This window comes from Medicago truncatula, chromosome 3 (assembly GCF_003473485.1).
Source record: "Medicago truncatula cultivar Jemalong A17 chromosome 3, MtrunA17r5.0-ANR, whole genome shotgun sequence".
NCBI classification, from domain to species: Eukaryota; Viridiplantae; Streptophyta; class Magnoliopsida; order Fabales; family Fabaceae; genus Medicago; species Medicago truncatula.
Window position 1 is genome coordinate 20,742,713 of NC_053044.1, and position 26,424 is coordinate 20,769,136.

The 26,424-nt window shown below is 35.8% G+C and overlaps 1 protein-coding gene across 1 annotated transcript; it reads left to right on the forward strand.

The window, feature by feature from the left end:
* Positions 1–16,505: 16,505 nt before the first annotated feature.
* On the forward strand, positions 16,506–19,347 carry LOC25490511 (glycerol-3-phosphate acyltransferase 1). Its single transcript, XM_013604100.3, has 2 exons — positions 16,506–17,311; positions 18,309–19,347. The coding sequence occupies exons 1-2, from the start codon at positions 16,583–16,585 to the stop codon at positions 19,164–19,166; spliced, it is 1,587 nt and encodes a 528-aa protein (XP_013459554.3). The 5' UTR covers positions 16,506–16,582; the 3' UTR covers positions 19,167–19,347.
* Positions 19,348–26,424: the final 7,077 nt, after the last annotated feature.

A 26,424-nucleotide genomic window follows, 5' to 3' on the forward strand; every position in this document is an offset into this window, starting at 1 on the left:
AGTGTCTCTGTTTGTGCGGCGTCTTCTTCGTAATAGACTCCCTACAAGGGGTAATTTGTTGCGGCGAAAAATTATTCAAGGCAATGACACTAGATGCGTTTATGGGTGTGGAGGATTGGAATCAGCAACTCATTTATTTTTAGAGTGCGGTTTTCCCAACAATGTTTGGCTACTGGTTCGAAATTGGGTAGGCTTATTTACGGTGTCATCTTGTCATTTGCGACAACATTTCATGCAATTCTCTTTTATGGCCGGCATGCCGCGAAGTACTCGCTTTGTTTTCAAAGTAATTTGGTTTGCTTGTGTGTGGGAGTTATGGAAGGATCGTAACAACTGTGTCTTCAAAAATACAGGTTCAAATCCTTTAGTTCTCATTGAGAAAATCAAACTGAATTCTTTTTTATTGGTGAGAGCTAAATGGCCATCTTTTACCATTAGTTATCACGACTGGTGGCAACACCCCCTCCCCTGTTTGGGTGTATGCTTGTAATTTATTTTGTTTGGGTGGTGCTTTTGTCTAATAGCACCTTGTTTGTGTAAACTTTGAGCGGTGCTTCTCTGTAGCACACCTTGTGCGGAGATTTGCATCGTTGTTGTTAATATATCATTTTAGTTTGTGCAAAAAAAAATTAATCGTAATGGTAAGATCATTAAAAAATTTGACATAATTGTTTTTAGTTCAAAGTTGATCCAGTATATTCGTTGTATTTGTTTAGTAGATTAATTCATTGTATTTTATTTATTGAATATATAAATTAAACTTATCTCTTAAACTTTTAATTTGTTTATTTAATTCTTTAAAAATGATATTTAAAAAATTAAAATATTGAAATAAGAGTTGACTTGGCATATATGCATCATTATTTATATGTATTCAATCACATTTTATTAAATATATATTTAAAATATTTTAAGAATGTGTATATCAAGATAACATAATGATACGAATTAATTTAAAGCAAAACTTAATTGACCAAAAAAAAAAATTAAAGCAAAACTTTTATACTTTTTATGTACAGATTTTTTTTTTATACTAATTGAATATATACAAATTAAATTATTTAAATAGTATTATTATTTTACGAGTTTTCTTCTGCTTATCCCAATTATGCTATATTTGAATTGTGTTTGGAGTCCGTTGACACGAGAGCTCCTTATTCAACACTCGTCGAGTTCTCAAGCTTATAATATTTTATTATCTCCACATTAATATAGATACAAAAATAACATTATTATTTGCTATTGAAGCTACCGTCATGTTGGCATCGAATTTTGAAACGTGTTCATTTTAACTAAGGTCTTGGTCTTGTAAGTGCAAGATGGGATTGAAGCCTTTAAATTTATCAATCCTTGAATGCGATACCAATTTTTTAAAATAGCTTGTGTTTGAGTACAGTAGAAAAAAATTGTTTCTATAACTTGACGGAATTAATATTTGAATTCAACTAAAAAATATGATCATATTTAATATCTAGACGATGTCTCGAATATGATTACACTATGTAGAGATAATAAATAGCACTTTCATTGCTTTTATTCCTAAGGTTGAGAGTCTGCAACGGCTAAATGATTTTAGTTCGATCTCTTTGGTGGGAAGTATCTATAAAATTCCTGCAAAGGTCCTGGCTAATCGAATTCGTTCTATTATTGAGTCGGTTATCTCGAATTCTCAATCTGCTTTTGTTAAAGGTCTTCAAATTTTAGATGGTATCCTAGTGGCAAATGAGGTTGTCGACAACGCTCGCAGATGTAAAAAGGAATTGCTTCTTTTCAAAGTAGATTTCGAGAAAGCTTATGAATCTATAGACTTGAGTTATTTAGATGAGGTGATGTGCAAGATGGGGTTCCCAGTTATGTGGCGGAAATGGATAAAAGAATGCATAAGCACAGCTACGACATCAGTTTTGGTTAATGGGTCCCCAACGGTCCTATGAAGAGGGGGTTAAGGCAAGGCGATCCTCTTTCCCCTTTCCTTTTTCTCTTGGCCGCAGCACAAGGTGTGACGAAACAATCACGGGAAGAATACAGTCAAGTCAATCATACACAACAGTCAGTCGATGCCTATACATAAGAGCGGGTTAGACCACCAACTATGAATACCGAAGCTAAAAACAACATTACTAGCTTTCAACCACCACAATGAATAGAATTTAACTTTATATAACATTAGTGGTTGAGAGCTTTGTTTGTTCCTAAATAACCTGTCATTCCGATCATTCCAAATAATCCAAACACATAGGAGCCAAATAAAGTGAAAAAATGATATCCACGATTTCAAACCACCAGTATAATGGATAAATTGCGAGAAATGGTCTGAGATAACTTGAGATTCAACCCCTTCAACTTTGAGCCATGCCCGCACTAGCGACCGAAGCGCACCATAATACGGACAAGTCAGAAATAGATGCTTCAAGTCCTTAGCATGCTCACACGTGACACAACACAGCCGCGAGTCCACTGAAATGATCCCGCGATTTGCCAAATTCTCTTTAGTAGGTAGACGATCCTTCATCAGGCGCCACGCAAAAATAGATACTTTAAGAGGTACCTGTTTATGCCAAATTAACTCTAAATTTTGACGTAAATGGGGCTGTTCTTGCGCTGTCAATAAGTCATACACACCACAGACCGAGAACCCACCAATCTGGTCCGGTAACCAAAGCCACCTGTCAGAAGAAGAGTCCTGCAAAGTAACCGTAAGTAAAAGCTCCCTACACTCCTCTACCAATTCTCCCTCCCACGCCCACAAACGACGACGCAACCGCCATGCCTCCCCACGAACCTTCATACCTAAGTCGAACATGTTCCTCACCGTGACTGGTTGTTGACAGCCAAGTCATATAGACGTCTAAAACGCAAACACAAAGGAACAATTCCATACCAACTATCGCGCCAAAAATCAGTATTGGATCCATCCCCCACCCTCCTACTAACACACGACACAAACCATCTCTCCCCACCCTCGCCTATCCCATCTCTAATCCTCACAATCTCCCGCCACCAAGAAGAACAACTCCGGCCCCCATCCTCCAAACCTCCACCGTCTACACCATACCTCGCCACTAACACCTTACGCCACAACCCTTCACTCTCTACTAACAACCTCCAACACCATTTCCCCAACAAAGCGACATTAAACTCCCTCAACCTCCTAACTCCCAACCCTTCATACTCCTTCCTCAGACATAGAGAATTCCAACTAATCCAAGTAATTTTTCTTTTATCCTCACCCCCCAAAATTTATTTAACAAAGATTCAATGGAAGAGATTATACCTGACAGAGCTTTGAAAAAGGAAAGTGCATAGACAGGAAGTGCAATCAGGACAGATTTGAGAAGGGTCAACCTACCACCAAAGGAAAGGAACTGACTATGCCAACTAGACAATCTAGATTTAATTCGATTAACAACAGGCTCCCAAATTAATAACCGTCGCGGATCGCCTCCAATCGGAAGACCCAAATAGAGAAACGACACTTTACCCACTTTGCAACCCAACACAGAAGCCGCTTCAGACAACCAAGAGGCATTAATATTGACACCAACTAGAGAACTTTTATGGAAATTTACTTTCAAGCCTGACATAGCCTCAAACAAAACCAAACCACATGCATGATTAAGTTGTTGTAGTTGCATTGTCGAGATGATGTCGTTGTTTTTGCATTGTCGAGTGAATGTCGTTGTTGTTGCATTGTCGTTGTTGTTAAGTTGTCATTTATCAATGAGATGTTAATGAAGAACTATGTGAAATATTAATATTATTAATCGTTGTTGTTTATGTTGTTATATGATGTTGTTTATGATTGATGAATATGATGTTGTTCATTATTGATGAATTATTATATGAATGTTTATGATTGATGAATATGATGTTATATGATGTTGTTCATTATTGATGAATTATTATATGAATGTTTATGATTGATGAATATGATGTTATATGAATGTATATGTTGATGAATATGATGTTATATGAAGTTGAATTCTTATATGAATGTACCTGTTGATAACTATGATGTTATGTGATGTTATTAATGATTAATTTATTACTATATGAATATATATGTTGATAAAAATGATATTACGATGCAAAGTCGCTGTTGTTGTCGTTGTCGGTGTTGTCACCGTGTTGTCAAGTTGTCGAAATAATTAATGAGATGTTATTGAGAAATTATGTGAACCATTGTTAATGATGATTTGAAGTTAATTGATGATGTATAGTTGGAATTATGTGAAGCATTAACATTGTTTAATTGATTGTTGTTTATGTTGATAAGTTCTCTTACTTAAATTACTGTTTATTAGTATTGCTAATGATGAATAGATATTGTCATGTATTGTTAAATTCTTTGAAAGAATTATATGCTTATTATTATTGAATGTTGCCTCTACATGAGTAACTTGCAGATAACCAGGATTAGTTGTTGAAGTGAGTTGACTCTCTCACGCGTCGTCTTAGGGTCGCTTTGATACGTAACGAGATGAAGATATTTGTGTTCTTTTCCATTTGTTACGTATTATTATGAATTATGTTGATGAACCACGTAGAATGAAATTTTAATAAGTTGTTTGTGTTGAGGCCGTAGTGCCATTACGTTGAATAATTAATGTTTTCCGCTGCAATGTATTTTGAATTGTTGACATGAGATGTTTTGAATAAATAATAATTCTACTCTATTTATCTTTTAAAGTAGTGTGACATCCTATTTTAGTTGTTTACTCTGATGTTTATGCAAAAAAATTCAAGTTGGGAAAACAGGGTGTTACAGCCCGCATTGTGTAACAACCCGATTTTTAGCTAGATTTATTTTAATTACTTTTATTATGTGTTTATATGTGTTTGTGTGTGATTATTCATCATTGGGTGCATTTTCATGGGTTTCCGTGTTAGAAGGGTATTTTAGTCATTTTGGACTTAGGGGTATTTTGGTCATTTTGTGAGGACGGGTAAAATTATAATTGTTGGTGAGAATTGTTTTTAGTGATTAGTGAGAACCGTTGTCTTACTAAGTTACTAGAGTAAAATTAAGATTTTACCGTTTAGTGACCGTTAGTGACATTTTACCGTTACTTGACCGTTATTAGTGAATTATCGGTTATAGTGTAGAAACATTTTTGATTTTAATAGAAATGGGTTAAGTCCATTAAGTAGAGGGTTAGGCCCAATAAGGGGACTTGGTATAAAAATCTACTCTTATGAGAATTTCCTCACACTTTCCTTCATAAGATATTTTTGAGAGTGAATAGAGAGAGAAAGTGGGAGCAAGAGGAGAAAAGGGTTAGAGAGAAGAGGACTTGAAGAATCAAGGGTGATAGAGAGCTAGGAGCAAAATTGAAGCCTAAGCTAGGGAGATTAATCTACTAAGGTAAGGGGGTTAGAATTCATCATAATCACTTTTGTAATTTTCAATTATTTGTATGATAAGTGCTTAATTGGATGAATTGATTAATTGTTCATAAGTGATGAAATTCGTGCTCTAATTATGATGACATGTTTAGATGTATGAAGTTATGAATAATTGAATTGTGTTAGTTGAATTACATGTTCAAAGTGTATGAAAATGGGTATGTGTGAAAATATGCCAAATTGGTGAATTATGCATTGTCGTTGATGAATTGTGATAAGTTTAATGATCAATTGTTGTTGTTGTTTTTTAGTCATGTTGTTGATGATAATTCATGGCTTGGGTTTGCATAATTCTTGGATTGTTGTTGAGAAATGAGATGTTGGTGGTGTTTTGGTGAATTGGTCCAATTGTCAAGTGTTTTCAAGTTTGATTGAGTCTTTGTGGGTCTTTCTAGTCATATTGATCTATAAACATGTTCTGGAAACACATTTGGACGATGAGGGATCAAAATTGGGGATTTCGGGTGAAAGGGGGTCCAAACCCGTAACATTTTCTGCAAAACTGTGAATGTTCGCTTAAGCGACCTGTAAGCGAATAATCATACTGATTTTTCTAGGTTGGGTCGCTTAAGCGACCAGGTAGCGTGCTGGTAAGCGAAGATTTCTGGTTGCTACTGGAACTCGTTCGCTTAAGCGAACATGTGGTCGCTTAAGCGAACTGGTGAGCGACCAGTCAGCGAACCAGAAAGCGTGCAAGTAGGTTTGCTACTGTAACTCGTTCGCTTAAGCGAACCAGGTGGTCTTTATTTTTCAGCCACTTTATTTTTGTTCCGGGTCTTTGGGGGCCAATCCGAGCTTTGTAAAATGATTCTTTAAACATATTTAACTACTGTTAATCCCCTAAAATCTACTGGAACAATGATTAGCTTGCCTAACTTGAAATTCTTTATTTGAGTCTTAACTTGGGAATTTTTGGGAAGTCCAAACTTTTGCAAACAGTGGAACTTATAAGTTGAACCTACAACTCATATAGACTTAGGTAAAACTTGTAAGAGTGGTCAAACATCTTAATCATGTAGAAATTGATATTTCCGGTGGGAATGTGAAAGGTTGTGAAATGGGGTTTTTCATACGAACTTAAGTTGTGCTTGGGTTAAGGTTTAATGATCCGGAGGCGACTTAACTTCATGAATACATTGTCGATTAAGATTGTTTGAAGGTTTTCAACTTGTCTATGTTGTTTTGTCTTGGAGTTTGTCAATGTTGTCCGGTGGCCACTTGATATGGTTTTTGGTCGGAAATGTTTCTTGAACCAATTGTCTTAAGAATTGTGGTGACTATGTTTATATAACTAAGTGAAGTTGTATGAATGAATGATTGTTTTGGATATGATGTGTATCATGAGATGTGTATGCTATCTTACTTAGAATGTAAAGAATGCTTGAATGATGAAACTATATGTGATAGTTGATGTTGAATGACATTGTTGATTATTGATAATCATGTTAATGTGGTGATGATGAATGCTATGATTTAATTGTGTATGAGCATGTTTTCTTGACAATGCAAATGATGTGGAGATAATCAATATAATTGGGTGTTGTCCTATATATTGATTGAGGTGTAAATTGTGGATTGTTGTCGCATTATCGAGTCCTTGTACATGTCCATGCATCATAGTCGGGTTGAGATTTTATATGATGTTTTATTCATAATTGTGCTCCGGCCTAGCAGAGATCATTTGTGATCTAGTTGTAGACTTCGGTCTTGCAGAGATCCTTAGTGATCTAGATTTTGGGCTTCAGGCCTTGCAGAGATCCTTGGTGGTCTGGATATGGGTGACGACTTTGAGGTGATTTGGTACCACATGCATATATGTGTCGATAGGTGCATATCATGACATGAGTCTTATTGATATATGTGTTTGGTGATTGTCTGTGAATGATTGGAAATTGATATTTGTTCATGACACATGTGATTGGTGATTATTGATGTAAGATATTGGGGTTTTGATATATATATATATATATATATATATATGAGAATATCATTATTGATCAAATGCATGATGTTTATATTGAATTATTCATGTTAATTGTTATTTTGATTATGATGATGTAATACTTACCCCCTTCTCAACAAGATTACCACACTGAACATCAAACTTCTCAAATAAAACTTGATTTGACATCAAGAAATCATTTAAAATATTTTGAAGTTGAGTATTGTAATCGATGTTGATCACCTCTTTCTTCTCTTTACAATTACTACCTGGTTGATCCTCCTCATAACGACCACATCTCTCATTTAATCTTGAGAGTTTATTGTCCAAATATCCTATCTTCAAAGATAGCATATATTTTTCATACTTCAACATACCAATCTCTTCTGTGTCATGGAGGTATAACCTGTCTATCATAGCTGCAAAACTTGGATAAACTTTTTAGTAGCACAGTACAATGAGAAGAAAAAGAAGAGCATAAATCATTTTTTTTATTTTTAAAAAAAAAATATATACACAAAAATATAAATGACAGAAATCCTAAATAAAAACAAAATTTCCAAATTGAAATGACTCAACAGTCCCCGGATGCGGCGCCAAAAACTTGATAGATTTTTTTAGCAAGTGTACTAAATACTATCGAAGTAGTAAAAATATCGTTTCCACGAGGACTGTGTTAATCTCAATTTAGAAATAAAGTAAATATTTAGGATGTATAAAATATTTTGATGCCTGAGGCAGTTGATTTGATTTGATTGCAATAAAAGTAAATAAAAAAAAATAAAGATAGTTTTGGAAAAGAATAGGAGAGAGATGAGATCAGGTCTTTCGAATCATCGATGTTCCCCTAATTGGTATACTGCACCTATTCTTATGAATGATTTTCTAGTTCCACGATAGTTAACAAAATAGTCCTAATCAATCCCTTGAGTTAGGACCTTTTTCTTAAACTACAGCCCCTAATTCCTTAGGTGGTCTAATAATCTTTGAAGGTTTTAAGAACGTTAACCTAATATCACTAATAAAAGATTATCCATTCCTAGACTAACCATGTTTATTAGAACAATTCAATTAGGTCTAAGTCGAAAGCTATGGTCAGTAGTCATTCGTTCTCACTAAATCATGTTTATATTTGATCAGGATATAAAAAACATTAACAACAATTGAATTGAATAAAAATTAGATTGTCATTCACAATAAATAGAGTTTCACAGCAACATGTTTCAATTAGGGACGTAGTAAAGAAAATAAATCGATAGAGTTCTGTCGTTGCCGGTGTTGCTCTTCAATCTAATTCAATCGGTACTCTTGCTCTCTATTTCCATGTGCTTCTCCCTTCTCTCGTGATGCGTGCGGCCCTTTTCTTTCTTTTCCAAATCGTGATTCCTGTATCGAGAATGTGTATTCTTTTTTATGTGCCTTGCTTCCTTTTATATAGGTTTGTAACCTAGTTTCTTTCTTTCTCCCCAAGCATGTCACGTTTTTCTTTCTTTTCTTGGATTAAACATAAGCCCATTTAAATCCATTGCTTCTTGACACCTTCTCTTTTGCTCTTTTTGACCATATTTTCTCTTGCGTTTATTTCTTTCCTTGTGCCACATGTCCCTAAAATCGTGTCACGAAATAGCCATCGTGACACGTTTTAGCCAATGTCGAGTGAACCTCATCCTGTGCTCTAAAACGTGACATGTTTTCAACAATCGTGACACGATTTTGCTTTCTTCAAAATCTTATATTTTTCTTGCTTTTCTTGCTGCTTAAGCTTGTTTGTGAACTCAAAAATATCATAAAAAGACTCTAAAAATGTGGAATGACAGACTGTCATCACCTGATGTACGCCCCGTTCCAGGTTAAACTCATCAGTAGGACTGACATTCACTAAAACTGAAGCAGTAGCAGTACTGACACACTCTCTTATCCATTATCTCCATAAAGTCGGAAAAGACATACTTCCCATAACCTCATCAAGGTACCCCCACTCAACAGAGTCATACGCCTTTTCAAAGTCCGCTTTAAACATCAATAGCTCTTTATTCGATTTACGAGCCTCATTAACCACCTCATTAGCTATCATAATTGCATCAAGAATTTGTCTATTTTTTACAAAGGCAGATTGCACCTCAGACACAACACTGGCAATCACCTGTCTCAACCTGTTTGCTAAAATTTTTGCCAAAATTTTATAAAGACTACCCACCAACGAAATGGGTCGAAAATCATTCAAAGACTGGGTACTCTCAACTTTAGCAATCAGTGCAATGAACGTAGAATTTATACCTTTCGACAATTTCCCATTCCTATGAAATTCTAAAGTAAACCGCAAAATATCGTCTTTCATCTCATGCCAGAAATTCTTAATGAACCCAAAGTTGATTCCATCCGGGCCCAGACTCTTAAAACTATCACAGTCCCACACTGCCGCCTTAACTTCATCTGCAAAAAAAGGTTTTGTCAACGAACCCATTTCCAAGAATGAAAGCTGTCGAAATTACAAATTACCCAGTGTAGGCCGCACAACACGATCTGACAGGAAGTGATTCTTAAAAGCCTAAAAATTGCTTGGCGGACATGGTTGACACCCTCCACCACCACCCTATTCACCAAAATCGAAGATAGGGAAATATGACGACGTCTACCTGCCAGATCCGAATGAATTTTTTTGGAATTTGCGTCACCATCACGGAGCCAATTTAATCTCGACTGTTGCCAACAGATGCTAGTATTAAGACGCGACAAAGAGTGAATATCCGTTGAAGTACTATGTAATTCATCAAGCTCTTCTTCCGACAAATCCGTCTCCTCCCCTTTACCATCAAGGGCCGCCTGCCTCATTTTCAACCCATCAATCCTCGCCAGTAAATTAAGCGTATGAGAACCATGCCACGTTTTCAGAGCCACTTTGATCATTTTCAATTTTTCTTTGAGGACATAGCCTCCCCACCCATGAACTTAAAATGAACTCCATTTTTCATGAACAAAATTATTGTAACCAGGCATGTTCTGCCAACAACCGCATCGGTCTTGGTCCCCAATTTTGATCATCGACTGACAATAAAATTGGACAATGATCAAAAAGACCTCTTAAATGAGCCACCTGTAAACAATTAGGCCAAAACACACACCACTCTTCAAAGAGGAGAAACCTGTTCAACCTACTTATCAAACAGACATCTCCCTTGAACCATGTAAACTTTCGACATTCAAAGGTAAATCAATTACAACACAGTCGTCGATAAACTCATTAAAAGAAGCAAAATCATTGACAGTTTGAGAACCCCGCACAAAGGGCATTTCTTCCGAGGACCGAACAAAATTAAAGACCCCACACAGACAAACATTACAGTTGCCTAATGAATGCACACGCGCTGCTAGAGAGACCTACAAAGACTGCTTAGCTCTCTAATCACAAGGAGCATACACGTTGAACAGATAGAACTCCTCATTTGATTTAACAAACCTGCCATGAATAATCAAAAGGTGGTCCCCGCGAACCGAGACCCACACCTCGACCTCTGAAGTATCCCAAACAGTAAGCATACCTCTTGACGCCCCCCACAGATGGGCTATAAGAATAATCATGATTCGATTGCCCCCAAACTGACGTACATAAAAAATCATCTATCAACTGCATTTTAGTTTCTTGAAGACACAACACAAAAGGTATCTTTTCCTTCACCAATTCCTTAACTTCCTTACGCTTCTCCAACCCACCTAACCCTCACACATTCCATGACAACAACCTCATCGCACATACCCTCCCCCCGACGGCCACACCCCCTCCACCTAACACCCTCCAACATCCGAACTGCCTCTCTCACTCGCCTCACACTTTTTTAACTCCCTCTTCCCATTCCCTGCTCTAGAAAGAACAATAAACATATTATGATTGTCCCCTTCTAACTGTAACCCAATGGCCTTCCCAATTCACGACACACCCTCAACCGCCTCCTTCTCTTTACCATGTAAAACCACCCAATGATTCCACTCTTTATTAACAGACTCATAAGATGACGCTTCGTCAGAAGTACCTTGATATATTTCTTCACCAACTGATTGAGGTCTAACAGACTGCTTCCTTGTCCTAGCTCTTTTTTTTTAAAGTACTCAACACATCACATCTATCTTTGCTAGACAAACACGCCACCTTTTTCAGAGTATGAATCGAATGACGTAATTCACCGCCAATTTTTCTTCGTTTAGTACCAACACCTTCTTCCAGGCTGTTCTTTACTTTCCGCTTTCCCGCCTTGAAAACCCTTCTTTTAGCCGCAAAAATAATACCGGCCTCACCATGATGGTCCTTCAACCACTCTGCGCTCCATGGGCCAGACACTACTGACTTCTGGCAAAAGGGGGGTCAGAAAAAACCGGTCCATGCCCATTAACCTCTTTCTGAACCACAACAAGCGGTCCTTTCTCAACTCCCACATCGCAAACAACTACAGATTTGTTCACCTCTTCTGACATGCTTTCATCATGTATCATATTCACATCATCCACAAACACCTTAACGTCAGTAACCACATGACTCATCACCGCTACCACTAGTACGCTCTACGATGTCACGTCGTCAATAACTTTTTCTGGTTGAGTTTGCGGTCCCAAAACTGACACGGCCGCAAGAATGTCTGAATGTATATCTTCAACTGTTTTATCAACTTCCTTGCCATATTATCTGTAAATATTTCCTCTTCCGCCAACTCCTTTACAATTTTGTCCACAAAAGTATCCACATTTTTACAAGCTTGTGGATCACCTTGTGCCTCCTCAATGTGTGACTGAGACTTCTGATCTTCATTATCATCAAAAAGGCACGCGTCCTCTCCAATATTAAGTCCCCAGTCCTCAATAATCTTTATTTCCACCAAAATTCCATCTATCACCATTTTCTCAACACAAGAAACAATATCCAAAGATGGTGTCGAGATCAAGACTCGAGCATAATCAAATCTTCCTCTGTCCAAAGTCATATCATCCGTTCGAAGATAATCCCCACACTCCAACACACATAATTTAAATAAATTATCATGCCAAGCATGAATCAGAATACCATACAGTCTCAGCCATGCTCCTTTTCGGAAAGGAACCACTTCTTTATCCCAACGAACAATATTTGAGAATATAAGGCCTAAAAAATCTTTGGTGTCCTCTAACAAGGATAAAGTTTCCTTTTCTGACGTACTACATATGAAAACTCTATCCGCGCCCAAAGGAATAATATCTAAGTCCAGAAAGCCAGCATCCTCGACTCGATTTTGAACCACCTTTATTGCCTCTCCGTTAATCACTTTTGCCAACACCCCTGAACGAGCCCATTGCACGTCGTTCCCATTTGATCGATACATCCGGACCAACTTCCTTACAACCGGTTAATCCCTTTCACCCACATGCACCTCGGCATCCCCCGTCACCCTCTCCATGTCCACCTTCTTATTAACAACATCAGCCACCTTAACTTTCTTCCCCCGGCCTCCCTTCACCACACCCTCCCTCACCGGGACACCCACCTGTCCTACCGTCATAAATTTTCCTACCTCGTGTAATTGCTTCTTCTCGTCACCCCCACTCCAGCATTCACAATAATATCTCCCTCACCAGCTTTCTTCTTAAGCACGACACCACCCCTAGCTCCACTCGACTTCCCCATATGTTACTCTTTCCTTCGTTCTCCCTTGCAACCTTACCATCCTCTACAAAACTACGATCAAAACGAGAAACTCTCGCCCTAACACGGAAATTACCAAAGCAAACATCATTCATAGCCTTTAACAATTTACCAACATCCCTAACCTTAGAAAATCGGACAAAGCCATAATATTCCCCATTAAAATTCCTTCTACTCGGAACTACCATCTCCTCCACCAAATCACAAACCTCAAAACCTTTACGCAGATAAAAATTTGACAATTGCGGTGGAAAGTTGGTAAAATAGAAGGTAACAATTCGTTTATACTAAGAAAAGGCTTACTGGTCTATTTCCCCATCAGAGAAGTCGCGCACCTGCTTCCCCTTTCCATCATCACCATCACGCGACCTGATCAGGTCTCCACCAATAGCCTCTCGCCGCAGAACCTGCTGTCCATGTGGTGGTCGCAATTTATGCACCACCGCTCCTTTAGATGTTCCGTGCCGGTCATCACTGTTACATTCAGTTAAAACCCTAAACCTAGATTGTCTGTTACCATAGTCATCCCATTCTCCCTGCTGCCAGTTCCTTTGCTGTCCGTCCCAACCACTGCAATCCTCTCCCTGTGCTTTCCTTCGTCGCCGTCTCATGTCATGCCAATCGTCCCCATCTCACGTCATGCCAATCGTCCCCATCTGAATCCCGTTACCCCCAATTTGTCCTTTCCTCCGGCGACAAGGAGCGCCGGTGTGGTTGGTCATGGCAGTGCCACGACGGGCCACCTCTCTTGAACACTCTGTCGCTCTCCCTCATCTCTCTGTTGCTCCGTTGGTTGTTCTTTCCAACATTTTTCTTAATTATGCTCACATAATCTTTTTTAACACAAGTTTACTCGAGTATTTCGCCATATTATAATAGTAATCATTTCATAGTTTTTTTTTTTCTTTTCAATTTTGCCTAATCAATATTAATATATCATTGATTCCTAATACAAATTTTGTCTACGAAAGTATTTTTTATTTTTCTCGACAAGGCTTTTATATGAAGGTCAAATTAATATTACCCTCCTCTCAATTTTTTTTTTCTTCGTAGGGAGGCCATATGCCTTTTTACCTGAATTCTTTTCATTTCCTTAATCTATCTATCTATCTATCTATCTATCTATCTCCCTCTCTCTCTCTCTCTCCCTCTCTCTCTCTCTCTCCCCCTCCCTCCCCGTCCCTCCCTCCCTCCCTCCCTCTCACACATTAATCCTATGAAAAGATTTTATTTTTGGACTAGCTATTCATTATTATCTTTTTTTTTTTCCTTCTTCTGGTAGTTAGTTTTATGTTTTAACTAAGGGGATTTGGGACAAAAAGAATTAGATTTTGATGATTTGATTGCATGAGTAATTATTTATATAATATGTACGACGTAAAGTCATTTCAATAATTAGATTTTGATTACTTTATTATTGATTTATTGCTAGAGCACACACAACTCACGCCACTTATCCGTGTAGGGTGCATGACATTCTATAAAGCATTTTCCATTGGAACCATAATTTTTTTTGAAGACATTGGAACCATAATTTTTATTGGGACTTGTTAAAATGATTTGCACATTTGAGGGTGGAGTTCATCGTGACATGACTGAGCTTGGCATGACCCGGACAACCAAGCCGTGCTAGGCATACTAAATGATGGAGTTGAGCTTAGCATGACCTAAAAGGTCAAGCTTAGCTAGACATGTTGTATATTGGAGCTAAGCTTGTCATGACTTGAATGATCAAGCCGAGTTTGGTATGCTAGATGGTGGCGTTGAGTTTGGCATGACATGGATCATCAAGTTGAGATAGGCACGAGTTGAGTTGTCAAAGTGTTATATAGTTTATGTGGTATGGTCCTTCATACGAGCCCATAGTCCACAGAGCTTCAAGCTTGTTAAGATGTAGGCTTTTGTCCTTGATGAGGTTAACTTGTACTAGTTTACAGTCCACCAAATGTCAAGACGTCAAGTCTATTAAGGCGTAGACGTTTGTTCTTCATAGGATCGACTTGTACCAGTCCAGAGATAGTAGTGTTGTATCATGACTACAAATGATTTAAGTAAAATCTAAGGCTTTGTTTAGGAGTTAGTAGAGGAATGGAGGGACATGGAGTAGAATGACTATGGAGGGAGGAGACAAAAGGGAAAAGGGATACAAAAATCCCTCTCCTTGTTTGACAGAAAGTTTTTAAAAGAGAGAGGGAGAATATCTAATTTTATGTTTTGTTTTAAGCGTATTATAAATATAGAAAAATGATTTGAAGACTTTGACAACCATTCAATTCACCAAAGTCAATCTTCAATATCTTTTTTGAGTTGCTCCATAAAGGAAAAGTTGTAAGTACATTTCTTTTCACTCGTAATTACTCTCAAATCAAAAAGAAAAGTTGTGAGTACAGTCGAGTTAACATTTGTTCCCAAAGATTAAGTACAATCTGGGAGAATTTAAAGTTGCTACCTAAATTGGCATTGATTTTTAAGATTGAGTTGTATAATGGAGAAAATCTCCATGACTATGTTCATGTATTTTTAACTAGAATGCCAACTATTAAATACTAATGAGAATTTATTAAAGATAAGCATTGCTATTGCTATTGCCTATTAGCATTAACACTACATTGTGGCTATGGTGGTGCCAACATTACTTATGAGAGAACGATGATAAATGAGAATATTAACTAGACAAGTGTAAGTTAGGTGTTCATAAATGAAGGCTTTTAAATAATCTTTTTCTTTTATTTGTATGCACATTAATGTAGAGTATTTCTTTCTCTTCATCATTTTTTAATTTTATGCATGAAAATGGAAATTTTAACAAGAACTATATACAAAATGTGATGGTGGAGTTAATTAATGCGACTACTGTGTTTAGCCAAATGCTACTTCATATGTCTATAGTCTACCTTCCCTTGCAGTTTAACTAGATGCCATTTTAATGACTCTAAATATTCTCTACTATCTCAAGCATCATAAACAATCAATATCATTAGTATTCCAAAGGGTCACAGAATGGTTATGGTAACATGTGATTGTTAAATTATGTTATGAAACCAGAAGGAAATTGAAAAAACATGGATTTAGTTTGTTTGACTTGTCATCTAAGCCACTTTAGAAACCTTCAACTCTCACTGGTCTTTCAACAATGATATAATTATCTCTCTTAAAGTCAAATCAGACAACTAAGCACAAACACTCCTCATATTAGGTATGTCCCGGTGTCAGACACGTGTCGTGTCTGACACTGTGTCGTGTCTGACACCGACACGACATCAACACATATAATTACACTGAATTATGTTATTTTCTCAAATTATTAACGGTGTCGGTGTGTCGGCATCTGAGTCATGTCCGATGTCCTTGTCCGTATCCGTGTTTATTTTAGAGATAATATTATCAAAGTAGGGTGGTACCAAATGCTACTATCTATTTCTATAGTCTACCTTCCCCGGCCGTTCGGCAAGATACAATTTTAATGACTTTAAATATTCTCTACTATCTTCCATTTCAACACAAAAATGTCAGAAACAGTGATATCTTAACTATCACAAACAATTAATAAGGAGAAAAACTGAAAAAGAATGATGTTTCTTTTAGTACTCATAAGCCTTACAAAATGGTTTTGGTACCATATGATTATCAAAACTTGTTATCAAACTGCAAGGATATTGATACATAATGGCTTTAATTTTGTTGATCTTTCATCTAAGCCACTTCAACAACCTTCAAATATTCCTAGCATTTTGAATTGTGATTTGGAAGGTAGAGAGTCACAAACACTTGTTTGTGATATTCATAGTGTCCTCTTAAAGACTCATTATTTCTTTCCTTATTTCATGTTAGTTGCCTTTGAAGGTGGTAGCATTTTAAGAGCTTTTCTATTACTTTGTTCATGTCCTATATTATGCTTTTTGAGCTATGAACATAAACTTAAAGTCATGATCTTCATCACTTTTTGTGGACTTAAAATTAAGGACATGGAAATGATTGCAAGGGTAGTTTTACCAAAGTTTTACATGGAGAACCTTAACCTTAAAGCTTATCAGGTTTTGGTCTCAGTAGGGTGTAGAGTTTTCTTCACTTGTGTGCCTAGAGTTATGGTGGAAGGGTTTCTTAAGGAATATTTGAATGGTGATGATATTGTTGCCACAGAGTTACACACTGTTGGATGCTACTTCACTGGTTTGATTTCTAGGCATGGTTTGGTTGATAAGGATAGTGCTCTCATTGATTATTTTGGATATAGAAGACCTGATTTAGGAATTGGAAGCACATGTGTCAATGATCATCATTTTATCTCTTATTGTAAGGTATATTATATTGTTAGTATATAAATTAGTTTCATGTAACTACCATATTCATTCATGATATAGAATAACATTTGATGATGTGACACTGCTAAATTTGATGAGAAACCTTCTTGAACCCTTTTTTTCCTCAGTTTCATAGATCAAATATAAAAATCATCTTCTTAAATGAACTTTTGCTAGTCCAAATCAGCGAAGTCACATCATCAAAAGCAATTCTACATCAATAATGCATACCACTAAGTTACATGATTATGACAAGTTAGTTTTTTAAGTTTTTTTTGTTAGAAATTGGTCCTTTAAATCATAAAATATTTGCATCATTATCCTAATTTCATCAAATTCAATCAAAAAATGTTTTTGTGGATGTTTAATATTAAGTTGGTTTGTCCAAATTCATAGCTCTTAAAACTAGAGCTCATAGGTGTGTTATTTAGTCTTGATTCAAAACAAAATTGATCGATTACTTGATTTATAATATTGTTGATCAAATATTTATATGTAAAATTAGGCTTGAAATTCAAAAACAAAAAGAAGAAAATGTGTATGAGTAATCACGTTTGATGTCATAAGCACTTTTGGACCTACCATCTTAATGTTAAATGGTCTATAAACACTTTTTAACGAAGTTGGCTGAAAAGATGGATGACGGTGTAAATATTTTATGACTTAAAGGATCAATTTGTAACAAAAAATATCTTAAAGGACCAATTGATAACGAAAAAACTTAAAGAACTAATCTGTTATAAACATATAATTTAAAGGACCACGAGAGATATTTGTCCTAAAAATAAACCCCAAATTGAGTGTGGGAAAAATTGCCAAAACTTGTAAGACATGTGGACTAAAATTCCAGATTTAGAAATGGGGGGAATAAAAAAGCATTTAAGTTCATCTTCCTACTACATTATTATAATGAATTGGAGACCTTTAATTTCATCTTCCTACTAATTATTCCATCTTCAAATATATCTAAGTCTAAGAAATATGATATTCACAGGAAGCTTATGTGGTGAGCAATGAAATATGTCCAAGCTCAATTATGCCAAGGGAAAAGTATCCAAAGCCATTAATATTTCATGATGGCAGGCTAGCATTCTTCCCTACACCTTCATCAACTCTCTACATGTTCATGTGGCTTCCAATGGGAATTCTGTTATCTACATATAGAATTTTTCTTGTGTTGAACTTTCATTACAAATGGACACTATCATTAATAACATTTAATGGTATAGTTCTTAATGTCAAAGGCTTTAGTAACCCTCAAAGATATTTAGAACCAAGTAAAGGGGAACTCTATGTTTGTACACATAGGACTTTGTTAGATCCTGTTTTTCTTAGCATGAGTCTGAGAAAACCTTTGAGTTGTGTGACTTACAGCATAAGCAAAGTGTCGGAATTCTTCGCTCCTATTCGGACAATGAGTTTGACAAGAGACAGAGAACAAGATAGGGAAACAATGCAAAGGTTGCTTAGGGAAGGTGATTTAGTTGTGTGCCCTGAAGGAACAACTTGTAGGGAACCTTATTTATTAAGGTTTAGTTCACTTTTTGCTGAAATTGCTGATGAGATTGTTCCTGTGGCTATGAATGCTAATGTGAGTTTGTTTTATGGTACAACAGCTAGTGGATTAAAATGTTTGGACCCTTTTCTATTTTTGATGAATCCATGGCCAAGTTATAACATTGAAATGCTTGATAAAGTTCCAAAAGAACTCACTTGTGCTGGTGGAAAGTCTCCTTTTGAAGTGGCTGATTATATACAGAAAGAATTGAGTGATGCTTTGGGATTTGAGTGCACCAATATTACAAGGAGGGATAAATATATGATGTTAGCTGGGAATGATGGTTATGTCTAGTGTAACCTACATCACAAGCAATACATAGATGTCTAGTGTATGCTCACTAATATATATAATTCAACTTAGATTTTAAGAAGGAAAAGTAATATAACATCAATCTGTAAGTGTTTGTGTGTGATGTAATGTAAGTGACTCATTTCTCAATAAGTAAAAACTAGCTTCGGTCCTCACTAACAAATCGGACGGGACGCATGACCCGAGAGTCAATCCCAACTCGTTCCTTCATTCTACTGTGTCAGCGTCACGTCTTGGAACATCTTTCGGCCCTAGTTTTTTTCCAGATTCGGGTCATACCTGACCAATATCATTCGGACCAAGACGAGTTTGCCCGTCATATCAGGTTTTGTACACCCTTAATCAATACAATATAGTTTTTATCATTTCTCTTTTCGTTTCTATGGATGTCATGTTTACTAGGACCCCAAAGAACCTGAGGGTTAGAACAAAGATAAAACCTTACGGGACGAAATGACACTTTTCAAATGAAAAAATTATTTAAAGCAGATTCATCATGACAAGGGTAGATGGATTAAATAAGAAAAAGGTTCTTGTAAGATCAAGGGTTTTTGGTTTTAGTTTCTGTAATTTTTTTTCTTACGAAACAGCCCTTGTAATTACATAACGTTTTCACATTCGTCCTTGCCGTTACAAAAATGTTGTGCTGTCTAACAGAGGCTTACGTGGCAGTTGGTGATGCGGCTTTAGTTGATGACTGGGTTAATAGAGGGAATAAAACCAAAAATGCATTTTTACAGCCCTTCTTCTTCATCTGTTTTTTCTTTCCTCTATGCGACATAAAACTCAAAAACCAATTCCTTCAACAATGTCTTCTTATTCCACCTCTCAATCATCATCATATGACTTGCCTATATGTGGTTGCTACAAAAGTACGAGGATGTTCATGTCCAATTCACTTGAAAACCATAAAAAGAAGATATTGAAAATGCCCAACCTTTATTGTTTGGAAAAAATTAGATATAGAATTATTATAAAGTAATAAATCAAAGATAAATACTAGCATAAATAAATTGACTCATAATAGATAAAAATATATAATAGGAAAACTTATCGGATTTGATTGAGGCGTGCGATGGATCATCCGATGCGGTTGGTTTCATAGCTAGTACTTTCCATGATACAACAATCACTTCTTGCTAGCACCGCATGTGAATTAACAAGGTCTCATGAACCATTTTAGATGCTCTATGCAAACTTATAATTAGTTTGTGATCGGTGACTTTGTTATTAGAAAAAACAAGTAGCCAAAACTACGTTGCTGAGTTCTATTACACTTGCGTATCTCTCCGAGACAATTTACTATGCATATATATAACCCAATTTCCAAGTTTTTCTCAAAGCAAAACCATAAAAGCTATAAAATAGTATTGACTTGGTAATGTAACGTTAATATAGGCATAAAACTTTAAAATAACATGACCAAGTCAAAACCTTAATTAAATATAGTAATTACATTTTAAATAAATAATAATTAACTTTAAAATAAATTATAAACTAAGATTCAAACAATCTCCCACAATTTATTTTAAAGTTTTAAGTGTTTTACGCTGTTCCCAAAAGTGTGAGAAATCAATGTAAGCACTAGTGTCTTTTGGACTATGAAATTTGATCCACTAAAATGTCGGTGAGAGTACTAACCTATATGAACCTCATTCCATACACAAACAAGTAATTAAAGATACATAAACACATATAATATTTAAATAAAATAATTCTAGCAAAAAATGGGTCGTTACAAAGGCAAAGAAAGGGATGAAGCACAAGACGACACCGATTCAAACTTTACCGAATGTTGCTAAAGAAGCAGAAGAGGAAGAGGATATTTCATACTGCACTACAAGATTCAATAAGACCTGAAGCAACAAACTTCTTGAGTGTAAAAGAAACTACTGAAGAAGAAGAAACATCAACATGACCAAAGGTAGTTGAAGTTGTGCTATTGAGAGAATAAGCAACTCAACTTGCTATGAACTTCAGCTTGACAGTGTCTGAATGTTGAAAGTGACAACATTTATTCTCCAGGCATTGTCTATCCAACATCTGTCTCCTCTACCATCCCTGTGACTCTCATTTTCAATACTCTTCTGACCTTCCTCAACACAAGATCTCATCTTGAGCCACAAATGACCACTCAAGAGACTAATCAACATCAACCTACATCTAACCAGTCTCCACCTCCCAGAAGCACTTGAAAAGGAAAATGCTGAATTGAGAAAAGCGATGAGAAGTCTGTCTCAAAATATATCTATTTTCAAGCAACTCTATCTGCTTCTGATCAGTGATTTCAGTAGCAAAATCAGCTAAATCATCGCGCTTTTCAATGTGAACTGAGCACAAATTTAGAGTTTCTGAAGGATGAGCTCTCTAAAATGCCTTAGGACAACCCTTTATTTGCTGTTTTGCACACAAATCCTTTATTTTGTATCTTTTGTAAACTCTTATGTTCTGTATAAAATTTTCTTTCAATATTTAATGTTTCTCGTTATTTTTGTTGATGACGAAAGGGGAAGAAAATATAAGATAAGAGGAAGTAAGATATAGTAATATAGAGACTCAAACAATGTACGCTTAATCTTAAAGGAGCAAGACGTAAGTAAAGGTAAATCCTAATGTTGCACGGAGGAGTTAATCAGTGTTCAAGTTAATCTAAGCTTACTTGCAAATTTATTAGAATTTGGAGAAATTGTCAGACTTGTAAAGTTCTGATACGAGCAAAAAATCTGATAAGTTTCATCTTTATATTAAATTGTGAGAAATCAGAATCTAAGCAAGTGTTATCATATTTAGGTAAACAACACAGACCTTAAGAGCTCTGATATGTTTAAAGTTCTGATGTGTTCAATTACATGTGCTCTGATGTGTTTTAGATATAATTGCCAATGAATTTAATTAACCAGAATAATACTTGGGGGAGCTTACAAAACTCACCTTAGGAATTATCAGATGAGACGTAAAGGGAGCTTGCAAACCTGAAGGGTCTTGTACAATTCATCTAAGGTTTTGTTGATAACAAAGTATTGAAGAATAATTGGATATACTAATATTTGTTCAAGTGTGCAGGAACATAGATTATATCCATCAAGTATTAAACAAGTACGAAAGCATCATAAGCACATGAGAAGCTCAAAGACTTTGGTAGAAGATATGAAGAAAGGTCAACCAGAAGTCAACATATTGGATCAGGAAAAAAAAAAGGGACACCTCCTCAGAAGTTGAAGAGAGCACCATACTCACATGTGCTAAGCAGGACACATGAGATGCAACAGACTCGAAAGACCTTCAGACTGCAGAAGCACCTAAGGGACCCATACTCCACGTCATCCTTGTTGTATTGTATAGTTGTCCACATTAACGGATCTGAGCATATTTGTCTTCTTTTGATCACGTGTAGAAACATACAAAGGACTTCATAAGCAAGAAGAATGAACAGAAACTTCCTGTTTCAGCATAGGGTTTTCGAATGACTATCCAACGAAATTATCCATATCCCGTAATGGTTCAACATCCTTAAACTGGAGCTTCTCGAGGAATCTATGCACTGCCAATCTTCTCCAACGTCTCTTAAATCCCTGCCTATATAAGAAGCTGAAGACCATGAAGAAGATCAACAATAATCTGCTATTTTAATTGTTTCATTACTCTGTCAAATCAAATAGCGTATAAACACTTAGGATTTCATTTTGCTTCTTGTATCTTAGAAATCCTAGGTGTTTAAAAGAGTTTGTTCACTTTGTTCGGTCTACACCATAAATTGTTAAATCTTGTGTAGAAACAAGTTTGTTTATATTTGTAGTATGTTGGAACAAAGTGTGTTTAACATTACCCTATAGAGTTTTGATGATAACAAGGTATTAAAAATTGTCAATTGGATATGCTAATATTTGTTCAAGTGCGCAGGACCATAGACAAAAAATTAGTGTCTTTTTAAAGTATAGGTTCTGGAGGAACAAATGAGAGCAATGGAATCAACAAGAAAGAAGCTTGAAGCATCTGAAGAAAAGTGCTCCTGAAGTCAAGTGCTCCTGAACTGATGACGTCATCAGAAGCAAGTTCATAAGAAGCACCTCATCAGAAGCAACATCACAACGTCTCTTTTACACCTCTATATAAAGGAGTGAACACTTGGAGAATTGTAAGACTCACACAACAATTTACAAGCGCCAAAACTCAGCTGAAATTGTTCTGCATCAAAAGTTCACTTAGAATTTCTTATCAAAGTTCATATCTTAGAAATTCTAGATTCTTAAGAGTCTGTATCTGATGAGTGATTTCAGTAGGAGAAAACGAAGAAAAAGCCAACACAATTCAACCCCCCCCCCCCCCCCCCTTCTTGTGTTTTTCGCAGCTTCAAAGTAAACGAACATAAGTCTCTTGCTTGTTAAGCTTGATGATATAAGTTGTTGGAGTAAGCCCTAATAGCCAATCTTTATCATATAAGTCTCTTGCTTGTGATATAATAATAAGGCATTTCTTCGTTGTTTTATTTTGTTTCAAAATAATAAAGTCCTTAGAATAGTTAGTTCGTTTAATGGAACATTATGTATAACTTAATTGTGAGACCCCATTAAACATAAGGACATTATTCTTAAAGTATTCGTAGTCAAGATTTATTGTGAAGTGGGATATCATTAAAGCATGGAGACTATTTGTGGAGAGACTGATGATCATATCTTACAGATCATGGATAAAGAGTTATCTTATATTTATTGAGTTTGGCTCTATACCATGATATTGATATAAATATATATACTCTGAATATATAATAATAAGGCATTTCTTCGTTGTTTTATTTTGTTTCAAAATAATAAAGTCCTTAGAATAGTTAGTCCGTTTAATGGAACATTATGTATAACTTAATTGTGAGACTCCAATAAACATAAGGACATTATTCTTAAAGTATTCGTAGTCAAGATTTATTGTGAAGTGGGATGTCATTAAAGCATGAAGACTATTTGTGGAGAGACTGATGATCATATCTTACAGATCATGGATAAAGAATTATCAAGTATTCATATAGATACAAATATTAGGTGTAATATTCATATTGGATTGACCCACCATGAGAATACTACATAGTCAAAATTATGTAAAGTATCATAAGATATTCTCATAGTGATAGTGGTGTATTCAACCCTTTGACCTGAAACCACTATGTACCCTAGATGTTGTAGTCGAGTGCTTTGTCACCATTCAAATGTTGTCTGTAACAAGATGACTATAAAGTTGGTTGATGGATACTCCACGAATCATGCTGAGAGACATGAGTGACGTAGACAAAATTTGCCCCTCCTACATAACAGGAGAAAAAGGACAAATAGATGAGAGAAATAAATAAGTAAGACTTATTTATAAAATAATAAGTGAAACTTATTAGTAATTAAATAATTATGTATGACTTATTATTTAATTTGTGAAAATAAAGAAACGCGGTCCTCCGTAAGGTACGACATGTTTAAGTGAAATATGTTGCACCGTATGGTACGGTGTACTTTAAGTGCTTGACTTACTGACCACACAAGTGATTCTATAAATTGAACCCTTGTGCTGAAGTATTATAGACTTTTGTTGAAGTGCTTAACCTAATTCACAAAAGTTGTGAAACCCTAGCCGCCGCTCTCTAAAGCTAGTCGCTCTAAATTTCTGTTGGAATTGGCTTGCACTGGTCATCGGATAAGTTCTGTTCGTGTGGACTGAGTAGAGGCATCACTGCTTTGCTTTTCTCGTGATCAGAAACATTTATGCTACAAAGGTTCTACTCTTTAGGAGGTAAACACATTACTCTTAAAATGTTTAAGTTTTTGTTTGATTTGTGAGTAATGATTTAATCAAGATTCGTTTTCATGGGATTTCTTTCGCTAAGAGGATTAAAATTTTGAAAAACCTTTCTTAAATTCCCTTCATAAGCCTCTTGGTGAAACCTTGAGCATCAAAGTCTCAATCAGTTTTGATTGGGCAACAGAAGTTTTAATCAGTTGTGATTATGCATTAAAGTCTCTTAGGGAAGCCCTTTGAGCAAAAGAAGTATCTTGCCTGCGTTCTTGAGAAAAGGAAGTCTCTTGAAGTTGTCATTGAGAATAGGAAGTCTCTTGGTGGTGACATTGAGCAAAGAAGTCTCTTGCAAGTGTGTTGAGAATTGAGAAGTCTCTTGGAAGAGTCCTTGAACATCTGTAATTTATGAATTTATAGTGAAATCCCTTGGAAGTGCAAGGGGACTGGATTACTCCTGTGTTGTAGGATGAACCAGTATAAAATTGCTTATGTCTTCTCTCCTCTCTCTCTCCCCACAAAAAAACTAAAGAAAAACATGGTTTTTCCTATTTCATTATTGTGTCAATAATGACGAATTTGTAGAGGGCCTTGCATCTCTCTCTCTCCCTCCCTCCCTCCCTCTCCTCCTCCCTCCCTCTCCCTCCCTCTCCTTCTCCCTCTCCCTCCCTCTTCCTCTTTCTCTCTCTCCCTCCCTCCCTCTTCCCCCAGAAAATAAGAATTCTTATAGTGGCTATATTTTGTCTTTATTATCCAACGATAGTATTCTCTTGATTATAAAAAAAGAAGCTACTCAAGTTGTTGTGGTTGCAATCACCCAAATCCTTCCTTGTAAAGTTTAACAATCACTATAGGTGTTCAAAACACTGCACTTAAAAGAAGAAAAATCTACTTTCTTATTAATTTGAATAGATAAATCAAATTAAAGCTAAGAACGTTATTTTTTAATAGGGTTAAATATGTTTTTTGTCCCTATAAAAATACCAACTTTTCGTTTTAGTCCCTCTAAAATTTTCTTTCAACTTTTAGTTCCTATAAAATTTTCAATCACTACTTTTGGTCCCTATTTTAAAGTTAATTTTTAGTATTTTATAATGAAATTTAGCAGAAATGTGTAGAATATTATAAAAATCATTCATAAAAAAAATTAGAATTTTTTAACAAAACATAAATTTAATATGAATTTTTAACCATAAAAAATATAAAAATTCATATTAATTTCATGTTTTGTTAAAAAATTCTAAATTTTTTTGGGAGAGATTTTTATGCAAAATTTTACTAAAAAGTATGAATTCTACATATGACACAACAACATTTTAGCTCTACAACAACGCCTAATTTTTTGAAGGTAAAAAAACTGTTCTAATAGAGTCTTATAGGGACAATTTTTTTATCACGTTGCGTTATGTAATGGACCTTAAAAAATTCGTATCCAATAGCTTATACCGTTCTCGAATAGTACAAAGAAAAC